Genomic DNA, 21,348 nt, shown 5'->3' with positions numbered 1-21,348 from the left:
GTGATGGCGATTCACTTGGAAGTGGCTGTACTGAATTTACACCAACTGACCGGTACAAGATCGAAGGCTCATCTTCGGATATGCTGCCATGGATATTACGGCCCTGGATGAGGACCCACTCCACTGAAGTCATCTTCCTGCAGCACTTCATTCAATTGACTCTTATATTATCTCATCTATTATTGCATAGCATCATTGTATGTGCCAAATGTTGCCCAGTTGGCATCCATTGCAGCCTGGTCATCCTGGAAGGGGGATTCCCCCATCTGTGGTCCCTTCTCAAGGTTTCTCACTTTTCCCCTAATGAGGTTTTGTGAGTTTTTCCTTGCCCTCCTGGGGGTTAAGATCGGGGATGTCGATTGTGGCTATGTAAAGCCCTTTGAGACTGTCTGTGATTAAGGGCTATACAAATAAAATTGACTTGACTTGACTTGAATTTGAGGACAGCCAAAGCCCGAGGTACGAGGAATTCTGAGCGCAATACCAGGCTCCCTCTTTCCCCAGTAAACAAGCAAGGCAATTTCCCTTGGGACATGCGCAGCAGTCGTTTTGGACGCTACGAGAAAGACAAAGGCTATAAAAGCCGCAACCAGAAAGAGCTTGCGGATTTTATGGGGACATGTCACAATCAGAAATCCCTTTATTGTCATTGTACTCAAGCGAGATTTGAGAGGAGGGAGAGCCGTTAGCCCCTGCGTCTATGCGCGCCGTCATCTTGGAAATGTTGATGATGAGGGAATACTTTTGCATTTTAATTGGTCAGGAATTTTAGCCCTAATTGGATTACTCCTTTCCCAATTGGATGATGCCAAATCATTGTTTCAACGAGGTAACTAAAAAAGAAATAAGCCGTTATCACGCGCATAGAGAGGAGAGCCAGTCGAATGTCCTTTCCCGAAAATACCTCACCACTAATCAGATCTCGGGCATTTTAAGAACTGATCACCCTTGAAAGCTCAACTAAATTAGACATCATTTCATCACATTTATTCTCTTTTTCCTGCTCTTATTATCACATGTTATTTCAAACAAGATTAATATTTTATGGTAATTTTTCTTCAAGATTCAATTAATTTGATATATCAATGATTCTGTGATTTTCATGATTAGCTATTGTATCCCGCGTCTGGCGGAATCGACGGTTAATTGAGGAATATTATCTGAACTATTTCCCTTTTAATAAATCCTTTGCATGAGACAATTCTGTGATGTTGATCTATGTTTGGGGTTTAAACCTCCCACCACTTGGGGGCAGTGTGGCATCAACTAGCCATAGGGCGACATAATCAATGGGCTGATGAGAAGCAGGTGTTGCTATGAACGTGGACAGACCTCATTGACTTTTGCTACTGCTTCATTTCATATTCCTATTGAAGCAGTCAAGAAAATCTTTACAGTGCCGGGGTCGTGGGCCTTCCTGTGTGCAGTTTGCATGTTCTCCCCCGCATCTGCGTGGCTGGCAACCAGTTCAGGGCGTACCCCGCCTACTGCTAAAAGACAGCTGCGATAAGCTCCAGCACCGCCGCGACCCTAGTGAGGAGAATCGGCTTAGATGATGGATGGATGAGAGAAGAGAGAATCACACTTTTTTAATTATTCATGACGTCATAAGCCCCGCCCACAGAATCCCGCTTCTGTCAAAGTTAGCCCCTCCTACAGAATCCCGCTTCTGTCAAAAAAGGGTTTGGGAAATGGGACGGCTCCACCCTGCGTATGATAGCTCGACAGTGTTGTACGAGGATACAGCAGGGGTAGGTAAGGTTCCCGTGCCGCCCACCCATAAGGAGTATGATGGCACAGTCTGGTCCTCGTCTGTTTTTGTAGGGGTTCCAACCTGGTCTGCATTTGTAGAGACGTCAACCGGCTCCTGCAGTTGTAAGGGTTTCTACATCAACAACCGTAGTCTTCTCATGGTCGTTTGTAGGTTCATCCACCGCTATCTGCAGTACAAAGATACTTTTATTAAATATATAGTGAATAAATAGTTGCATCGTTTACCTGAAGAGAGTTCTGCAATGTTGTTAACAATCTGATCAGGTGCCTTGATGGTTGTCGCCCTTCTCGGTGTGATGTCCATGACCAGGCGGCGTCTTGTTCTGCATATCTTCATTTTCACGAGAAGCGCCGGAAAAATTGGTTTGTCTGTCCGGAGCGTGACTTGGGCTTTGGTTGTATTGGTTTGAGGCCGGGGGGGGGGGTTCGCTCGACTGTCCAAATGTAGGCAGAACTAGTGAAACACAAATTGCTCACTTGTTGCACGATTTACGCTAAATGCTAATGAGGAGGCGGGTAAGTACCATGAGTGTACGCCTCCTATTGGCTCTCTGACAGGAGCTCCACCCAGCAAAAAAATTAACCCTGTAAAGCCTGATTCCGAGTGTCCACAATTTTTTACTGCTTGTTGCTTGGCATGGCATCTATGCAGAATAAAACATTTTTTTTCTCAGGGAATGGCTCTCTGGGGGATGTATATTTATTATTTACACAGACATAAGGGGTAATAGTACTGCTAAAAAAAATCACTCCTATCCACTTCTGGTATACTAAATAAAATACAAATTACAAAAACACAATCTTATTACCTTGTAATATAAAATAAATGAATGTGTGTGCATTTTGAGGTTTCTACAGTCTTTATTGAAGCCACTGATTGTGTTTTTTTAAGACGGAAGATGTGACCGAGCAGGTTTGATGTTGGAGGAAATATTAGTTGTGGTTTTACCACTTAATTTCAGACAATGCATATCCAGAATACAGTTGAAAAACATTTTATTGTAAACATAATAAGGTGCAAGAAATATAGAACAAATTTAACAATGAATAAACGGGATGTTTTTAATCAAGACTTCAGGAGGAAGTTGAGTCTCTCCTCCTGATGTTCTTTAGCGAAGCTGATCACCCTCCAGGTTCTATGAACAGCATCGTGCTGCAGAAGATGCGCCGTCAGAAGGGTCCGAATGGAGCTGCTCATCTGCTGTGGGCTCAGTCAAGACCTAAAGTTTGTCCAGTAATATATAGCGCAACCTTATTTATAATACACAGTTACAAAGGAATAAGAATACTGCGTGTAATGAAGGCACGACAATAATTCAAACATACAAACGCAGCTAGCAAACAATAATACTGAACGATTATGTTCCAACATTAATTGAACTCTTTTCCCAACCCTATTAGCTTGTGAGCAATGAACAAACACCGTGAAGCCAAAATGTGAGCGTCAGATGCGCGGAAAACTTCATCTTTTGCGGTTCAATCGCTATAAAACTACCAGCGGCAGATTTCAGAAAGTCCTGCCTACATGAAGCTGCTCTCGGCGGCAACTGTGAGCGTTGAACTGCCGCCATCTATGGCAAGCCCTTTGAGTATTTATTCCATATCCTTGATATCACACATTTGAGTATTTCACTAGTGCGGTCTTTTCCAGCACTAGTAATACATTCAGCCACACTAGTGATGCCCTTTGTCGTACATGTTGCATAGAAACTCTAACAAGTGACTCATTTTTATCAACTAGTGAGTCTTTTGTTCAACTAGTGCTGGCAGAAATCTAACTTGTGACACCTAGATGCGCACTAGTAGTGCCAAATTCTCAGCTAGTCATCTTTTTTATGCTCTCGTGGCCCACTGGACTAAACTAGTAATGTTCAACGTGTTACAAGCTAACAGGTAAGTCACAAAAGCTTCAACATGTTAACTAGTTAAATATGGATTATTCTAACATGTTAACTAGTGACTTATGATCACCTGCACTAGACAACTAGTTGGAAATTAAATACCCACTAGTTAACTAGTGAAAGATAAACACAAACTAGTTCACTCGTGAAAGTCCCTTGAAGGCTTGATATTTAACTAGTGAGTCTAAAAAAAATTACTTGTAAACTAGTGATGCCTCAAACATCCACTAGTTACACGAGTGTGAGATTTTGACTGAACTAGTTCCACTAGTGCTGGAAAAGAACGTACTAGTGAAACACACAAATGTGTGATATCAAGGATATGGAATAAATGCTCAAACGGCTTGCCATAGGACGTGCGCTACTGCGCATGCGTAAAAATGAGTGCTGTAGAGGGGAGGTGCGGATGTGTTCGAGTGGCGTGCGAGGAAAGAGACAAGTGCAAAGGAAAAGTTGAGAGCATATAAAATAAAGCGAGACTACAGGTACACCACCATCTCCCTGCTGGCGTGCTCTTGATTTTAAGGGCTCCGCCTTTCGACGACGTGGGCAACTCCGGCCTTGGTGACCGATCTCCCCTGCGCCCCCCGACCACGGTCAGGAGAGTCGAAGCAGGAACGTTGCTGGACAACGAGCTGCAGGGCGACGCTTTTTTTTTTTTAAGTCAGTACTGCGTGACTTACTGCGTGGACTAGGGTCACAAACAGCTTTGAAGAGCTCAAATTCGCGTTGTGTGAGATCACATTTTCGGTCCCATAACGGTGCATCGTTCAGCCGTACTACGGTGTTGAAACATCCCGAGGTAAACTCCACTTTTTATATATCATTGTCGCGTAAACGAAACGGTTACATTCGTGTTAACACGTGTCTCATAAATTTCGGGAGTTTTCTACTTGTAAATATTGGTGAACGATACGCCGCAATGCATTATGGAACTCGTTATTGTTTAACCCAACAACCACGAGTCGTCTAGAACAGTAGCAATAGAAACTTAAAACAGTTTACCACAAAACTAGAACACAATTTGTGGTAACGTTTAGACCCAATGCGTTATTGGGGGCGTGATCAAAACATTTAAAAACGGGAGTGACGTACATTTATTTAAAATTGTCTTGTCTTGCAATGTAAACAGTTCCCGGTCTAACATGCAGTTTTTAACAGCTTTATTTTACATTTGCACATCTTCCGGTCTAACATGCAGTTTTTTTTAATAGCTTTATTTTACATTTGCACATCTTCCGGTCTAACATGCTCCGTCTCGACGTAAATGCGTAGTGACGTCGTCGTATACACACTTAAAATGGCAGCATCTTACCAGAGCTCCTCTGCGATAGAACTTGCTTTTAAATACCTGTAAATTGCTTTTATCCATTTGCGTTAATAAATAATGAAGGGGGGGGGGGTGCTGGAGCCTATCCCAGCTATCTTCGGGCAGTTGGCGGGGGACACTCTGAACGGGTTGCCCGCCAATTGCTGGGCACACAGAGATGAACAACCATCCGCGCTCACACTCATACCTATGGGCAATTTAGAGTGTTCAATCGGCCTGCCATGCATGTTTTTGGAATGTGGGAGGAAACCAAAGTACCCGGAGAAAAGCTTCGCAGGCACGGGGAGAACATGGAAACTCCACACAGAATCGAACCCACGACGTCTGCACTGTGAGGCCATCATGCCGCGATATTATTATTATTATTATTATTATTTTATCGACAGGGTCACAACCATTTTCTCTAAGTATGATTAGCATTTGAGCATTACAGTACATATCACGACCTCTTGGTCAGTAGGAGAAATGCTGTCGGTGAAAATTTCCAAGAATCAAAAACAAATATACGAGTCGTATTTCGATTTGTGTCTCGTGTTATCTTCTATTTAACACGTTTTAGATTTACCCTTACTCGTTCCAGACAACAAAATAGAAAAAATTAGCTTTTTTTCCCCAATACAGTGATCCCTCGCTATATTGCGCTACACCTATCCCGGTGTCGTGCCAAAGTACTTACCCCTGCCAAAATCTGTATCCCCTGTCGCGGGAGCGTGCACGCATTGACTGAAGGCGGCGCGATGTTACTACGTTTGTTTTCATTGAAAGGCACGAAGAATGTATGATTTTGTGTTTTTGATTTGCTGTAATTTAAAGTAGGGTTTCCATAAAAGTGGTAGTCTTCGTCGGTGTGGATTTCAGCACACCAATCGCTACAATTTAACACGTAAAGCAAGCGTTTGACTGCGCCGAAATCGGGGGGAAATTCCCTGCATTTGCATTAGTTAGACCAAAGAAATTTCGCAATCAATGAAGCTACCATAAGTGAATTTCAGTGATCAAAACATGATGAAAAGGGGAGAGGATTAGTGAAGTGGGCTATTTCATGTTTCCAGCCAGATCAAATTAAGTGGCAACATACACATAGGTGGTATCCTGTTCGAGAACACGTAATTGTATTCCAATTGACTGATTTGTTTATTTTTTTATAACCACCGATAGCTGCGTCAAGAGTAGGAAAAGAATAAAAAAATAAATAAAGTCACTCGCGTTCTGCGTCGGACTCGAGGTGAATTCACTGACCACTTAAACAGTAGGAAAGTTACCAACGGTTACTGATTCTGGCAGCACCCGCCAGAATAAGTACCCCCCCTCTAATCACAAAAATATTAACCCAACCCAACCCAAGTGACTTATTCTATGTATTTCTGGGATCATTTTGAGTATGTGTGGCAAATTTGAGCAGGATCCCTCTTTTCTAAGCAAAGTTACCAGGGGGGACCTATTATGGCAGCCCCTGCCACAATGCGTGCGCGCTCCCGCGACAGGGGATACAGATTTTGGCAAGGGGTAAGTACTTTGGCACGACACCGGTTTGAGTTAGAGTGCGGTGCGGCTTGAGAACGTTGAAATCCTTCCTTGTTAAAATTGAGTGTGCTGCAATCTTTACTTGCAGCAATTGAGAGCAATGAAATCTGAAGTCCGCGTTGCTGCAATCTCTACTTGCAGAACTTGGGAGCGGTGAAATCCGAAGTTGCACGTCATGTCCGAGCGACGACACGGCTGAGTTATGATAGCTTTAAGCTTGGCTACCGTTAGCACGCAGCAAAGTCTGCCTCATCGCTTTCTCTCCACGACGTCCTCGCGTTCTTTGCCAACTCTTCAGCCAATCTTTCAACAGCCACACTCGCCAAGACTCCTTCCAAACAGGTCACAAGTGATTGTCAGTTCTCGGATCCTTTTGCTCGTCCGTGTTTTCGACAGCTCGCCAACACGTCGTCCTCCTTTTTCCTTCTCTCACCTAAAAAAATCGCAAGAGCAGGTATCGTCCGTTTTTATATGCAGTTCACGTGCATCACGCACGTCCTCTCGCGTAGAGTCACATCCCTCCCTTTCCGGTCCAAAATCCCACCCACTAAAAAAATATGTATATATTGTTTTACAATGCCGTTCTTTAAACTATTAGAGTTATTTGTAAGGAAATGTTAAGATTTCTTTTTCTCAAACACATTTTGGGCCTGAAAAGAGGTTTTATTTTTTGTCTAATTCTGCAGTACAATATTGCATTGTAAAATAACTACTTCTACTCCACGGATTTCACCTATCGCGGGTTATTTTTGGAACGTATCCCCCGCGATAAACGAGGGAGAACTGTATTGCGTGTCAGTGAGAGGCAGCAATGTGCTCTCTTTGGGCGAATTTGCCGCCGAACAAGAAAAGTACCGCAAGGATGCAAATTGTTGTCACTGGCAACGCTCTTCAATGAGAACCTTGCGTGGTCGCAAAAACTTATCTAAACCATCGCGCACATCGTATTATATATTTTTTTGTCTCGAAGTGTATTTCCGGCACGGATGAGCGGTGCGTTCATGAATGTGACACTCTCGAAGAGGCAGCTTGTTAACATTGTAGCTTTGATATGTTTTTCTTCTTCTTTTCACCATGTTTGTATTTGGTCCTCTAAAATTTAACATTGTCCAGCCTCTGTATATATTTAATGTTTGTGTGTCTTTTGTTTCGAGCGTGAGAGATGTCTTTTCTACTGGATGAAACAGCAGTACTCGAACATGTCAAAGACATCAGCCACCCTTTCAGATCTGCACAAGGTCTGTCTTGATGTGTATTAATTTCGTTTTGGTTGTCAGAGTGGAATGAAACGAGGAGAAAACTTTGCTCCATTTGCACCCGTTTTCTTATCAGATGCTCACAATGTGCGAGTTCGTGTGGACGTGTCGCGGGTGTCCAGGAAGGAGCTGGAGGACAACTTCCTGCAGCTGCACAACGACTCGCTGCTCCTCAAGCAGCACATCCACCAACAGGAGGACAAGATCAGGAAGTGAGATGGCGTGTTTCCCGCTTTGCTTGTCTATTCCCTCACATGCCGTGTATGTGGCTCCTCACAGGCTGGGCACCAAGTTGCTGAGGCTGGTCAAGGACCGCCGTCGTATGGAGCAGCTGGCCGGGGGGGGCGGCTCTCCGACAGCGCCAGGGCGACGCGACGCGGATAAGGAGGACTTGGTGGACGAGTTCCAAGAGAAGGTGCGTGGGCTGGAGGCCGACAACGAGAAGCTGAAGCAGCGTCTGTTTGTGGCCAAGCAGCAGCAGCAGCTATTCGCCTTGTCCCCCTCAACGCGCTCACCTCATGTACGTGTCCAAACGTGCACCGCCTCGGCCCCCAGGAAGCAAGATGATACCTCCTCTCCTTCACCCACTCCGCCCAGGCGTGAGTGGCGCGTAAACACTGCGACGATGTCATGGTCAGACCCAAGCCTAACTCTTGTGTGTTTGTTTCCCAAACTCAGGTGCCAGGAGTGCAGCAGGTGACGAGCGGCCGCCAAGTGGCCAGCCGATGGCGTACGTGCACGCTTTGCTGGAGGAAGCGCGAGAAAAGAGCCGAAACCTGTAAGAGCCGCACGCCGTCGCACGGCGGGCGCACAGCAGCCAATCACAGGAGGCCTCATCGCGGCTGCTGCTGGTGTAGTCATATGTTGACAATGTCCCGATGTTTTGTGCGGCAGAGAGAACGTAATCGAGTCGCAGCAGCGTCGCATCGCTCAGCTGGAGGAAGAGAAACATGTGACGCTTCAGCAGCAGAATAAGTCTGAACTCAGGTAGAACTCATCTAAATGACGATGACGACGACGATGATGGTGATGATGATGAGGACGGCCATGGTGGTGGGGCAGGTCGCAGATCAACAACAACGTGACCATGATCAAACTGCAGAAGCAGCTAGCAGAACGATGCAACGCCATGGTGGAGCTGGAGGAGCGCTTCCTGCAACTGCAAGAGGTGACGTGACGCCCGTCGGCAGGTGTCAGTTCATGAGAAAAGAATAGTTGATTTGGGTTTATAGGCGCGCCTGCATATAACAATAGCATGCATGAGCAGCTGGCTCGAAATTGCCGCTTCAAAGATCAATCCCCAAAATAGATGCGGTCGCTTTTCAGTCGATTTCTCTTTGTTTACGTTCCCCGATTTGCTGTAATTCATTCATTCAGCAATCTTTGTTAATGGAGCATGTTCAGTTTTGGTGTGTTTGAGTGTGTCAAAGGTTTTTCAAAGCTAAGATGCTTTCAATATACTGTGGCTCTCACTCAAACGCAGGGATACTATAGTTGTATTGTTTTATGCACACCGTTTTATTTATTTATTTTAATTCATGTAATGCAAAAAGACTGTTCCAAACAATTGGCCCACCTGTTTCTGTTTTGAAAAAAGATTAATTTGCGTCCCACTCATTCCGTCGCCTCAAACCTCCATTGTTCATGCCTGCGACGGGGCGTGGGCCGTGTTTTGCAGAGTCAACACACGCAGAAGGCTTGTTATGACTCCGCCACGGCTAAGATGGCAGAGCTGACGTGGCAGCTGAGGGACGAGCGTGCCAAGAGCGTGGAGCTCAGGAAGCAGCTGCAGACGGAGCAGCTGTCCCACGCCAAGATGCAGCAGGTGCGTGACCCGCCCTTAGGGCCACCGCCGCTGTCCTTTACCTCCACAGCTCACATCTCGTCTCGCTAACAGTTGCAGGAGCGTGTGGATGAGGTGGAGCAGGAGAAAGAGCTTCTAAAGGAGCACAATGAGAAACTGCTCAATCGGTGAGGCACAGGTGATGGATGACAAGGTGTGTCAAGGTTATCATAGTAAACGAAAACTAACGAAACAACAAAAATGGTGAAAAAGAAATTATGAAATCAAACAAACTAAATTATGAAGGTAGAAAAGCGCGATACAAGTGACAGCTCATAAAACTTACTAACTCAGTGTTTTCCGGACTATAAACCGCGACTTTTTTCCTCGATTTTGAACCATGCAGCTAAGACAACGGTGCGGCTTTACCGACACACCCGCCAGGACATCGTGGACATCGATACAAAATAAAAACGTCTCAGAGGAGTTTTGTCATGATCACAATATTCCTGAGGAACTAGCGAGACCGCCCGGCTCACCGTGGATTGTCATCGGGACCGAGAGGCGATGCAGACGACGGAGGGAGAGGAAGCAGAAGCGGGGCTGCAGGTCCGGTCTCCTACTAAAGCTACGACAAGCAACCACTGCCAAGTCTTTACCTCACCAACGTCAGAGCCGTAGTCCATAAAATCAACAATCCCGAATTACAAATCCTGGGAAACCGCTATGTAGGGGACAGTTGTGTGATCGTCATCACGGATTCCTGGCTGCATCCAGCTAGCTGGGCACTCGCTTCATCGCGCTGATCGCACGAGAGACACCGGAAAGAACAGCGGTGGGGGTCTGAACTGCGAGGCGGATCTGCAAAGCGCTCGTCCGCCTTGCCGTCAATGCATTTGTTCCTCAGTCAGCGACACTAATCAACGTGAAGGAGCAATAGGATGAAATTTGAACTTCAGTAATGTGACGTGTTTGGACTGTTTCTGTGTCAGGTGCTAACATTAGTGCTCGTATGTGCAGTGAAGCCTTCACGCTGTGATGTGTGCGTGTCCACTTGCAGCATGTTGGACGGCTCCCAGCAGCAGCGGTGGAGCCTTCGGGAGCAGCAGCTTCAGCAGCACATCTCTCAGCTGGAGGAGGCCCTGCAAGCCGACCTGCAGGACAAGAAGGAGATCCTGGAGAAGGTCAAAGTTGAACGAGGTGATGCCCAAATCCTTTCACCAGCACGCACGTGCCAAACTCAGCTTCTGGCCTGCCAACTCCTTTCATGGGGCTCGTCAAAGCCTGTCACAATTTGCACTTGACTCGACTTGACTCGACAGCCACACAATAATGCAAGGCAGTTGCAATTATGTAGTAGGAGTGATTACACTTGGAACATGTGAGTTAAGAGACAAGAAGTGCATCTTTTCACCTTTTCACACTGCACTTAGCAATGCACAGCCATTCATTGTGTATGTTGTCCGAGAGCGTGTACTTTTTCCAGCTGAAAAAATGATTTTAGAAAGATAGGTGGGAAAAGTCTCCTTGTTACTACCTGGATATGGGCAAGCTTGCACCCGGATGCTGTCGTCGTCGTGCGACACTCCACGGCGAATGCCAAGAAAAGCCGGTGCGTTGTGAAAAGGCCATTAGAGTCAAAATAAGTTAAGACCTGGGAAAGTTGGAAGATTATTACAAATTATTACAAGAAGGAACAGGACAGTGCTTGGTCAAACAAAACTTGTCTGTGCCTCTCTTTCCTACCTGTGGACGGTGCCGGCGCTTCTGTTTCTCAACATGCTCCACTTGGGCATGACTCAAGAACGTGTTGTATTTGTTCAGATGCCTGTGAGAAAGTGACAGAAGAAAAGCACAAGCTCGAGATCCAGCTGGCCGAGCAAAAGCGAGAGATGGAGGAGCTTCGACGCAGCGTGGACGCTTTCAGCAGGGTGAGCCAACATGCGTGCGTGTAAGCTGCCAAAATTGACAGGAGAAATGAGCTTTCGTCACGCCGACGCCGGAGTCAAGCGCAGGAAAAACGTGAAGGTCATGCAACTAATCTCCTCGCGTGCGTGTAAGGAGATCCGTGATTGCTGATGCCCTTATAACCATTTTGACAATGCAATAACAAGTCAGACACAAATACAAAATGACGACACTGCCAAGGTTGTTGCTGTTGACTGCAACTCACACCCAGGCGCTCTCATGCTCACGAACCAGCACACCTTAAAGGCACACATCCACTTTATAAAAGCCGTAACTTATTTTACATCTCCTTTTGTTTTTGTACAATATAGTACAATCTTTCTCTTTTTTTTTCTTTTTTTTCCAATCAAACATCCATTTTGGGGGGGGGCTGGAACAAATGAATGGCCTTTTGAATAGAATTCCCTCCTAAAATTAATTCTTCTCAATTGGGTATGAATGTTTTGAGGTAGGAGCAAATGGAGTTGCAAGTTTGGTCACGGAATACGATCGATTGAAACTGGTAAATCAAGGCACCAGTGTTGGCTCCTGACGCTTGTTTGTGTCGTTCACAGGCAGACGACTACGACGGTGAGAAACTCACCGAGGCGCTGCTGCTCATCAAGGTGAGGCGCTGACCACATAGCTATGATGACATCACACTGCGAGCATAGCAGGTGTGGTGTCAGAGCAGCCTGGTGTCCTATGCTTGTGACCTCATGGCAATGTGACCTTCCTGCAATGCAGTGACGGCGGCTGGGGGGCTGACTTGCATTGACATCCATGATCATTTTTGTTCCGTGAAATTGTTCAATTCATTGAGTTACAACACTCACTTTTGTTCATTTGCTAGTGTTTCACTGTGCTGCACTGCTTCCAGTTCACATATGTGGATTTTCCCTGAACACTTTTCATCTTCTACGTGTTGCCACGTCATCTTAATCTGCCCAGGGCCTCACAGGCAGTACTGATTAGCAAAGGCACTGCTTCTTGAACCATTAACATTTTAAACGTGCCTCAGGGGTTAGCGAGCTTCTTACATCCTCCGGTTTGTTTTTCAGCGCAAGCTAACATGGACGAGCATACCACGTCTATCGCATATATATTAGAGGTGTCAGAAAAATGCGTTATGAATGGGATTAATCCAACCCCCTTTTAACGCCGTCAATTTTTTTAACGAGCGATCAAAACTCATCTTGGCCGAATAAACAATGTAGTCGAGACCTGAAAAAAAGACATCAAGCACGCGAAATTTAGGACACGCCTGCATGGGCTTGCTGTGCGGAGTTTTCGCCAGTTTATAGAACTAAAAGCGTCATGGCGAGTGGTAAAAATGACGCAAATTCAATTCCTCCTGAAGTCGATGACGATCTTCGTTTTTGCAGTGTTGAGCTGTGGTCTGTTTTCCTCACACCAAGCCGTTAGTCTTTGGACCTCCTCCCTGTAAACTGTCTCGTCACCTTTTGAGATCAGGGCGACCACTGTCGTGTCGTCCGCAAATTTGACGGCGTTGTTTCCATGGCCCGGGCTGCAGTCATCGTTGAGGAGAGCGTACAGGAGAGGGCTCAGCACGCATCCTTGAGGGGAACTGGTGCTCAGCATGCGGGTGGAGGACGTGTGGGGGCCGAGCATCACAGTCTGGGGTCTGTTGGTCAGAAAGTCCTTAATCCAGATGCGTGTGAGGGCGGGGAGGCCGAGAATGTCCAGTTTGGCGACGAGGATGTCTGGGATGATCGTGTTGAATGCCGAGCTGTAGTCCACAAAGAGCATCCTTGCATGGCTCTGCTGTTGTTCCAGGTGGCCCAGCACAACATGCAGGGCAGTGGCGATGGCGTCCACAGTGGATCTGTTAGCAAACTGGTCGGGGTCCAGAGTGGGAGGAAGGCAGTCCCTGATGTGCTGGAGAACCAGTCTCTCGAAGCACTTCATGATGACTGGCGTGAGAGCAACAGGACGGTAGTCGTTCAGGTGGATTGTGGGTGACTTTTTGGGGACGGGAATAATGGTGGAAGTTTTCAAGCAGGAGGGGATGGCTGCTTGAGCCAGGGAGCGGTCGAAGATCCTGCAGAAAACATGTGACAGTTGGGGCCCAGTAGCTTTCCTGGGGTTAATAGCCAGGAGCGCACGCCTCACATTATAGATGCATATGTACTGACCTTGTGTGAACTACCTGTCCCTACAGGCGCGTAAATCTCAGCATGACAGAGAGTTGGGCTTCCTGCAAGAGAGCCAAGATGGCGGTGTGAGAGAACATGCAAGCAATTATGTGGAAACCATCCACGAGCTGGAGAAGGTCAGGCAGCTGTTGGCCGTGGAGAGTCGCATCAGTAGTGACCTAAAGGTATAGTTGTTTTTCAATAGCAATTCAAAAGAGCATCAATTTCTTTGCGTACTTTTGCTGTTTGCGCTTGATCCCTGTGGGCTCTTTGTTCATCCCAGTCTTAAGCCCCCGAGGAAAACCATAACATCTCCGTGGCATGTGAAGCGAGCAGTGCGTTGGGAAACGCGTAGCAAAGATGGACTACCACTTGAACTAACTGGCTAGCTGGCACACTAATGCTAATCATGTCGCGTGTTTGTAGGTGGAGCTTGACAGCATCCAGAAGAAAATGGAGTGTGACAAGAGGTCGCTTGCGCAGCAGCTGGAACATCAGGTGCAAATGTTGGCCACCAAGGACAGCAAGATGCACAAACTGGAAGGTACTCATCTTCATTTTCATCGCACTGCATTTCCATGAGTCACTCAAGCTCCTGCGGCCGCTACTCAGCTCAGCTGCGAGATGTGGCCTACGGCGCCAAGTGCGTCAACGCTCCAGACCGAGGCCAAAGTCCGCCGCTGAAAGATGGCGAGAACCTTGTGGAAGTTCAGATCGTTGGGGCCACTCTGTCCGCGGCTGCTCTGGAGGCACTGGGCGATCCGGCGCCATCCACCTTCTGTACGTACGCCTTCTACCTCTTCGACCTGCACGCCACACCGGTGGCGACGGGCCCGGCACCGCGCTACGGCTTCACGTCGCAGTATGTGGTGAACGTGGATCGGGAGTTCCTGGAATATGTCCAAGAGCGGCGGCTGTGCGTGGAGATGCATCAGGCGCTGGGAGTGCAATGGAAGACAGTAGCCACCGCCATGCTCGATTTCCGCTGCCTCGTCCGGGACGGGGCGGCAGCCGGGAAGCTCCCACTGGTCGGTGAGTACGTCCGCGGTGGCATCACAGCGTGTGTGAGAAGAACTCATGTCGTTTTGTCGTTTTAAGGAAATTGTGGTGAAGACGCCTCCTTCGGATCACTGGAGTATTGGATCAAGCTGCGCAATCCCATCGCAGAGTCTGAGAGGCTGGCGGCGGTCGGCGGCCATGATGAACAGGTATCCCCGTTTCACCACTTCCTCATGCAATTTACTATGAAGGCCCGTTTATCAAAGGGAACACGTGTCCCGTTCCATTCGGGTTATTGAGTCCATACAAAACTGTCACATTAAAAAAAAAATATATTTTTTTTTTCTCTTTCCTGCATGCTTCAAACACATACTTTTAAACATTTTCTTGAGGGCCTGTTCTCACTCGCTGTCAAGAAATGGGACACTATTGCTTAACTTTGAGGAAAAAATAAATACAATCAAGTCTGGATGTCAGACTTCTCCAAATAAGTGAAAATGTGTTTATTTGCCATTTAAAGTTTAGAAAACAACAAAATAAGGCTGAAACATTTGAACAGGAAACTTAAAACTGAATCCCTATCATAACCAACGTGTGCTAGTTTAATGCCAGTATATAACAAAAAACGCCACAGACAGGCTTGCCGTAATTAGCATAGAACTAACATTAATTGTAAATCTTCAAACAGCTTCTACTTAAACACACATGAAGCAACAAGCAACCAGCAAACCGCATACAACAATACAACAGTAGTCATGGGGCCCGATAACCGATATTTGAAGCCGATATTCATTTGTTGAAAAAGGAAGTGAAATGGTGTCCAAATTTTTAAAAACCAAAAACTCAAAAATTTGGTTTAAATGCCTTTTAAGTGCATATTTATTAGGCAACTTTAGTGATTTTTTTAGATGTCGGAAAATAGACAACGGTAAAAGTTTTAAATGTGTAACAAAAAGTGCAAGGAGCTCCCAGGCTCAGTCGCAAGTATTATAGTTCAATGAAAAATAAACATCTCTTTAAAGTTTACTACGTTAAATAGTTGTCTATTAGTTGTGAGTTGTTGTCGACTGACACTTATTAAAGTTTCCTTTCCTTCCGATGCTCGCGGGACCTCTCGCGCAGTGCCTGGGACTCGAGGTGAAAAAGCAAACAGGCAGCTTACTGCTGATTGGCTGCTACAAGGAACCAATCAGATAGTAGTGTAGGCGGGCCAATCTGCATCTGAAGGCAGGGCCACAAGCACAGCAAAAAAAAGAGAGAAGTATGCTGCAGCGAGCCAAAATACACCAGATTTGAATTTATTGGCCTTGAAAGTTTTTAAAAAAAAATAAATAAATAAATAATCGGCAAAATGCCAAATATCTGCCCCGATGATCATCCCGGCCGATAATCCGTCTATCACTAATGAGCATACAGTATATTGTGTGCGACTTTGGAACAACCTTGAATACTACTTGGTTGGGGGTCTTTGCTGTATCTTCTGGCTCTTTAGTACAGAGGGTGTCTTGCAATGGAGCCCAGTGCTGCCCGGCGCGCTGTGGCACAACATGGTATGCTCCACTGAAGCTGTGCCGCTGCCAATTTGGACTTGCCTATTTCCTGTCAAAACCCATGAAAACGGTGGCTTGGGAAGAACAAACGCAAACGAACAACGAAGCGCGACGTAGCGGACGCTTGACCATAGCGGTGACACTTGTGTTTGTCCAAGATGGTGTCCTGTGTTGAGAAAGAGCTGCTGGTGGAAGTGCGCGGCTGCAGCGGCCTGTCCTCCAGAAGCTCGTCGCTGCCCAGTCCCTACGTAGTCTACAAGTTGTTCCACTTCCCCGACTATCCCACCTCCACTGTGCATGACTGCCGCCAGCCTCACTTTGCCGACATCAAGTCCTTCCGGGTGGCCGCAGACGGTGCTCTGGAGCGCTACCTGGCCTCCGAAGCGCTCGGCGTATATGTGTTTGATGACAAGGAGACGCAAATGGATGAATATTTGGGCAAAGCCGCCGTTCCTCTGGCGCCGCTGCTCCAGGACCAGGAGATTGTAGGTGAGTGCGGCATTTTTCAGCTATCTGTACAGTGGTGCCTTGAGATGCGAGTGGCCAGGCAGTGAACTCAACTGAACACATAAGCATCATTTTCAGCTTCAGCTTTTTCAACTGCCCGAGCCTAGTGGCTGCTTGTGTAATGCTTATGTTAATTAGCAGCTATTTTACGGTCCTTTAACCTTGTAAGCCGCGGATTGAACACGAGTGTAGACAATATTACAGTATTCACCTTCATATAATCGTTACCCTCTGTGTAGAATGACAAATATTCAGAGAGGAGCTGAAACATGGTGCTGCAAAGAGTCAAGGACTGGTAGCTCAAGTGGGATTCTGACCACCTCACTGAACAGTGTATCTTTCTGCCAGTCATATACTCCTCCCATCAGGGCAAGGTGGGCACACCACAAAGAGTGCCATTTCACTGATAAGATGAGACTTTTTAATTCTATTCAATTCAATAATTACTGTTTTGTTTTGTGAATATTTCTATTATGAAGAAAAATAAATTTTTGTATTTCGGGGGGAGTGCTCTAATGGAATAAAGGCATTTCCATTCCTTTCAATGTGGAAAGAAGATGTGATATTTGAGCGTTTTGAGCTCTGGTCACTGAGCAAATTAAACGCATGGCAACCACCACTGCAGTTTCCTTGACCATTTGCTTTTACAGTCCAAGTACTTGTTTACTTGTACTTAAGTACACACGTAGTTCTTTTGCCCGAGTCTGTTTTTACACAAGTATCTGCAATTAATGAAGTACAGCATGTGATGTGAGTACTCTTTATCTTGCTCCGTATCTCTCAGGCACCTTCGACCTCCACGACTCCTCCGGGCACCACGTCGGCCATATTGACCTTGCCCTCAAGTGGAAGTTGCCCTTCATCCAAAGTGCCAAAGTGCTCCTGCCGCCAGAGAAGCCAGCAGAGGCCGATGGAGGCCGCGTGTTGTCTAAAAGCCACACAGAGCCCCCAAACCTCACCGGCGGCGGTGGCGGTGGGCAAGTCTTTGACGCGAAGGTGTCGACGCCCACGCCGACCCTGACGTCCGCTAAGAAGCTTCCCAGCAAAGTCGAGCAAATTGCCAAGAAAGTCACCTTCCAAGAATCCCCGCCCACTGAGCCTCAGGTGGCCTCACAAACACTAATTGGGTGGAGTGGGCAAGGCCTCACCCATCCAATTCCTGTTTATAGGCAGTGCCAGGCGAGCCACTCCTCCCTGCTGAGATAGACGAGGATGACGAAGAATCTTTGATATCTGAAGGTCAACTCCTCCTACCGCGCCGGAGCTTCACCTCTGACCTCCGTGACCCTCAACAGCACCTTCCTCCTGGTGAGCACGATCTTGACCTTTTAGACCACTCATTGCATCATCAGACACACGACAATCAGACCCTGACTTAAGAGTTTCATTTGTACCACAGCCAAGTCCATTTTTTGGGTTTGATGTGCCCATTGTCCTTTTCGTCAATGACGATGTAGACAAAATGATTTGGCCAAATTTTCCCAAAGAACAATGAAATGGTGACAAGCTAAATTTGGCTCTTTGATGACAAAATCCTGACGAGAGTGCAGCGAAAGTGCTTCAACTCAGTGTCAGATATGCACTGTGTCGGTCATCGTAAAGAAAGTGTTGGACCGTTTGTGACGTGCGTCAGGATAAATTGTTCCTGGATGGCATAGACGTCAAACTTTGGCCTGCGGTCCAAATTTGGCCCGCAGTGGAATTAGATTTGGCCCGCGAGGCTATACCCAATGACTACTATACCATTTTACATTCTATATGATCATAGTAACAATCAGAATGGTCATAGTCATTTTAAAAACTAAACATTGTATTGTGGTTGGCTTGCATTAATAAAGCCACTTATAATGAAACTTTTCAACAAAACAAAACAAAAAAAATTTAAATGCTGGCCCGCGGCTTTGTTCAAGTTTTACTTTTCGGCCCAATGTGTTTTTGAGTTTGACAGCCCTGCTGTAAGGAATGGCTCAAACATGAGAAGTACCAAGTCTGGATGCGTCCTTTGTCGCTGTCACATTCCCTATTCTTGTACTAAGAGGTGGTCGCGCCAGCAATTTTCATGCGTCTGTCATTCGTCATTTGCCAGAGTCCAGCCTACCAGTCGGTCATCATCAGTCCGTCACTCCATCACTGTTATTTTAACCATGGTCGTGTTGTTGCTAAATACAATGGGCCACCACTATTAAGGACCGTCAGTCATTTGGCGGCAGTGCGGCGACAGCGTCAAGAACATACTATCATATATACTTTGTCGCACGCAGATGCAGTACAAGCAGACACACACATACATTGCTTGGTGAAATAAAAACAATATGGGACAATGTTATTGCGGTCTGTTGGACACTTCCTTTACCGGCTGGGACGACCTAAAAAAAAGAGCAGGTTTGAAGAATAGGAACCAAGATTTAGTAGCTTACACAACCACAAATTACCAGATTGACAAGTGATGCTCAATCTTTTTTTTTTTTTTTTTAATTCTATCGGAAGACAATAAGTCCCTCGTCCGCTCTCCTGACACGTGGCGCATATTTCCGTCACTCGTCAGCAAAATTGTCCTTAAGGAGCGTTGACGTGTCATTGTGAGCAGGCGGCGGCGTGGTGGAGCCGGCACGTCGACGCGACGCCACTGTATGGCCTCAGTCCGACAGTGACGACGACGACGCCATCGTTCACCGTCGGGCCACGCAGGTCGGCGTCACCTCCACAAGAGGACCTCTGTCTGAGGTGGGCGGATCCACACGAGTCATGTGTCGTATGTATGCGTGCAGGGCTTGCAACGAGTGCGCGTGGAGGTCTCGTGTCTCAGCCTGGAGGCAGAGTCTCGTCTGTGTCGAGATGTCAGCGTGGTCCGACTCTTCGTGGAGTTCTCCTTCCTTGACATGCCCACAGAGGAAACACCTGTGTCCCTGCCCAAACCTCCCCCAGGGAAGAGCGTCAGCTTCAACTTTAGCAAGGGTGTGTGTGTGCGTGCCTGTGTGTGCTCTTGCGCCTATAGATGCATGGCTGCATTCATGTCAATCCAGAATTTATGCTGAAGTGGAGTAACTTACGTTGTATTTGCGTGTCACGTGCAGGCAGATCAATCATAACTGAGTGTGCTATTTGATATCCTAATGTGGACCAAACGCAGGCCCAGTAACCAATTTTAACAGTTTCTAAGTAGCTTCTGGAGAAAGCGTGTCTCCAGAGATGAGTCATTCAGTTTTATTTTATTGAACCTTTATCTCTCCAGGTGAGTCAATTGACATCAGGTTCTCGATTGCAATGCCGCACTTACTTTCTTTTCATCTGTAAAGAAAACATATTTCTGTTGAAGTTGGAATTTTAAAGCTGGTTTAGTGAAGGAGAAATGATGCAACTCCCAGAAAAAGTGGCATTGTCATTTGACTTTTCGATAAATGAAGGGGGGGGGGGGGTTATTTGAAAGTGGAAATTGGATTTTTGTGAGAAAGATAAAAAACAAAAACAAATTAACAGCCGTATTTGGATGAGGGCTTTATGACACGCAAAGCGAGAGGCGTCACTTTGTTGAAGAGAAACACGTGCAGAACTACGACCGTTCATCTAATGGGTGTCATTCTTAATTGCATGTATGCTTCTGGCTTGAAAAATCTTTGCGTTGGGGACTTGACTACTGTGCTGAAAAATAGGACTAATGTCATCAATTGAATCAGCTCCTCAAGTCGACTCCAAAAAGGTTTTGCCGTTAAAGCTCAAATGACTGTTTGTGATTCTGATTCTTATTGGAGTCTTGATTGATTGACAGTCATCGCTGTGGATGATGCCAGCAGCGCTTCAAGACGGAAACTCCTCAAGGACGTCCTGCAAGGACGAAACCCCGCCATGGAGACGTGAGTCCGACTCGGACTTTCACTCTTGCAACCCTCCGTGACTCGTCGTCATTGTTGCCGGGCAGGATTCGTTTCACGGTGGTGAGCGAGCCGCCGGAGGAGGAGGAGCAAGAGCGCGAGTGCGAGGATGTGGGTGTGGCTTTCCTGAGGATTCCTGACCTGTTGAACCAACCGGACGACGTCACCCATTTGGACCTCCGAGGTCTGAGTGTCTCGTCGTTTTCTTCCTTCCCCTCCTCTTCCTCTCCACACACATCATCAGTTCATCATCAATCATCTTCAATGAAGCCAACTTTGTTTTGGGGGCGCCACTCAGATTTAATATGCGTGTGTTGCAGTTGTGGACACGAAAGACAGCGTGACGCGGCTGGGCAGTCTGCGTGTTTCTTTTGAGGGAGTGCAGACGCTGCGCACCATCTTGGAAGAGTTGGACGGCGAGCCATGTGTAGCCCCGACGCCGTCGTGGTGATTTCTTTGCCGCGCATCCGCTGGAGCTCAGCATACTGATCATGTGACAGGCCTGCATGCTCAATCTCGAATCAGCCACTCACATTTGTGCCAGCTTCTGAGCAACTAGTCACTAAGTTTGAACCGAGCCCCATTTTACATTGGACCAATGTGATCCTGGTCCTCCGGGCCTTGGAGTCATGAGCCGTGTGAGCTGTTGAAAATGTTTAGTGCTGTTTGCCGTTTTTTATAAGTTAAGTCATGTTTTCATCTCAAATAAAAACAAATGTTCTGTTTCTAATCAGTGACCTTTTGTATTGATGC

General features: G+C 46.6%; 1 protein-coding gene across 5 annotated transcripts; it reads left to right on the top strand.

Moving 5' to 3' along the window:
- Positions 1 to 4,042: 4,042 nt before the first annotated feature.
- rpgrip1l (RPGRIP1 like) lies at positions 4,043 to 21,325 on the top strand. 5 transcript variants are annotated; one of them, XM_088297722.1, is made up of 24 exons: positions 4,043 to 4,476; positions 7,683 to 7,766; positions 7,861 to 7,996; positions 8,064 to 8,383; positions 8,463 to 8,562; positions 8,679 to 8,771; positions 8,847 to 8,952; positions 9,463 to 9,609; positions 9,682 to 9,755; positions 10,628 to 10,767; positions 11,392 to 11,498; positions 12,090 to 12,140; positions 13,697 to 13,855; positions 14,097 to 14,214; positions 14,283 to 14,702; positions 14,769 to 14,878; positions 16,378 to 16,708; positions 17,511 to 17,830; positions 17,896 to 18,034; positions 19,314 to 19,414; positions 19,495 to 19,681; positions 20,493 to 20,577; positions 20,643 to 20,779; positions 20,916 to 21,325. In XM_088297722.1, the coding sequence occupies exons 2-24, from the start codon at positions 7,691 to 7,693 to the stop codon at positions 21,044 to 21,046; spliced, it is 3,588 nt and encodes a 1,195-aa protein (XP_088153848.1). In that variant the 5' UTR covers positions 4,043 to 4,476; positions 7,683 to 7,690; the 3' UTR covers positions 21,047 to 21,325. The 5 variants fall into 5 exon arrangements, 4 of the variants coding, with proteins under 4 accessions (XP_088153848.1, XP_088153852.1, XP_088153850.1 ...); XM_088297726.1 differs by having other exon boundaries at positions 4,047 to 4,159; XM_088297724.1 differs by lacking the exon at positions 4,043 to 4,476 and adding an exon at positions 4,519 to 5,335.
- Positions 21,326 to 21,348: the final 23 nt, after the last annotated feature.

Source organism: Idiotropiscis lumnitzeri, chromosome 6 (assembly GCF_059441095.1).
Source record: "Idiotropiscis lumnitzeri isolate Australia: NSW breed Sydney's pygmy pipehorse chromosome 6, RoL_Ilum_1.0, whole genome shotgun sequence".
NCBI lineage: Eukaryota > Metazoa > Chordata > Actinopteri > Syngnathiformes > Syngnathidae > Idiotropiscis > Idiotropiscis lumnitzeri.
The sequence above is the reverse complement of the archived record's forward strand: the minus strand, read 5'-3'. Positions and strand labels throughout refer to the sequence as shown.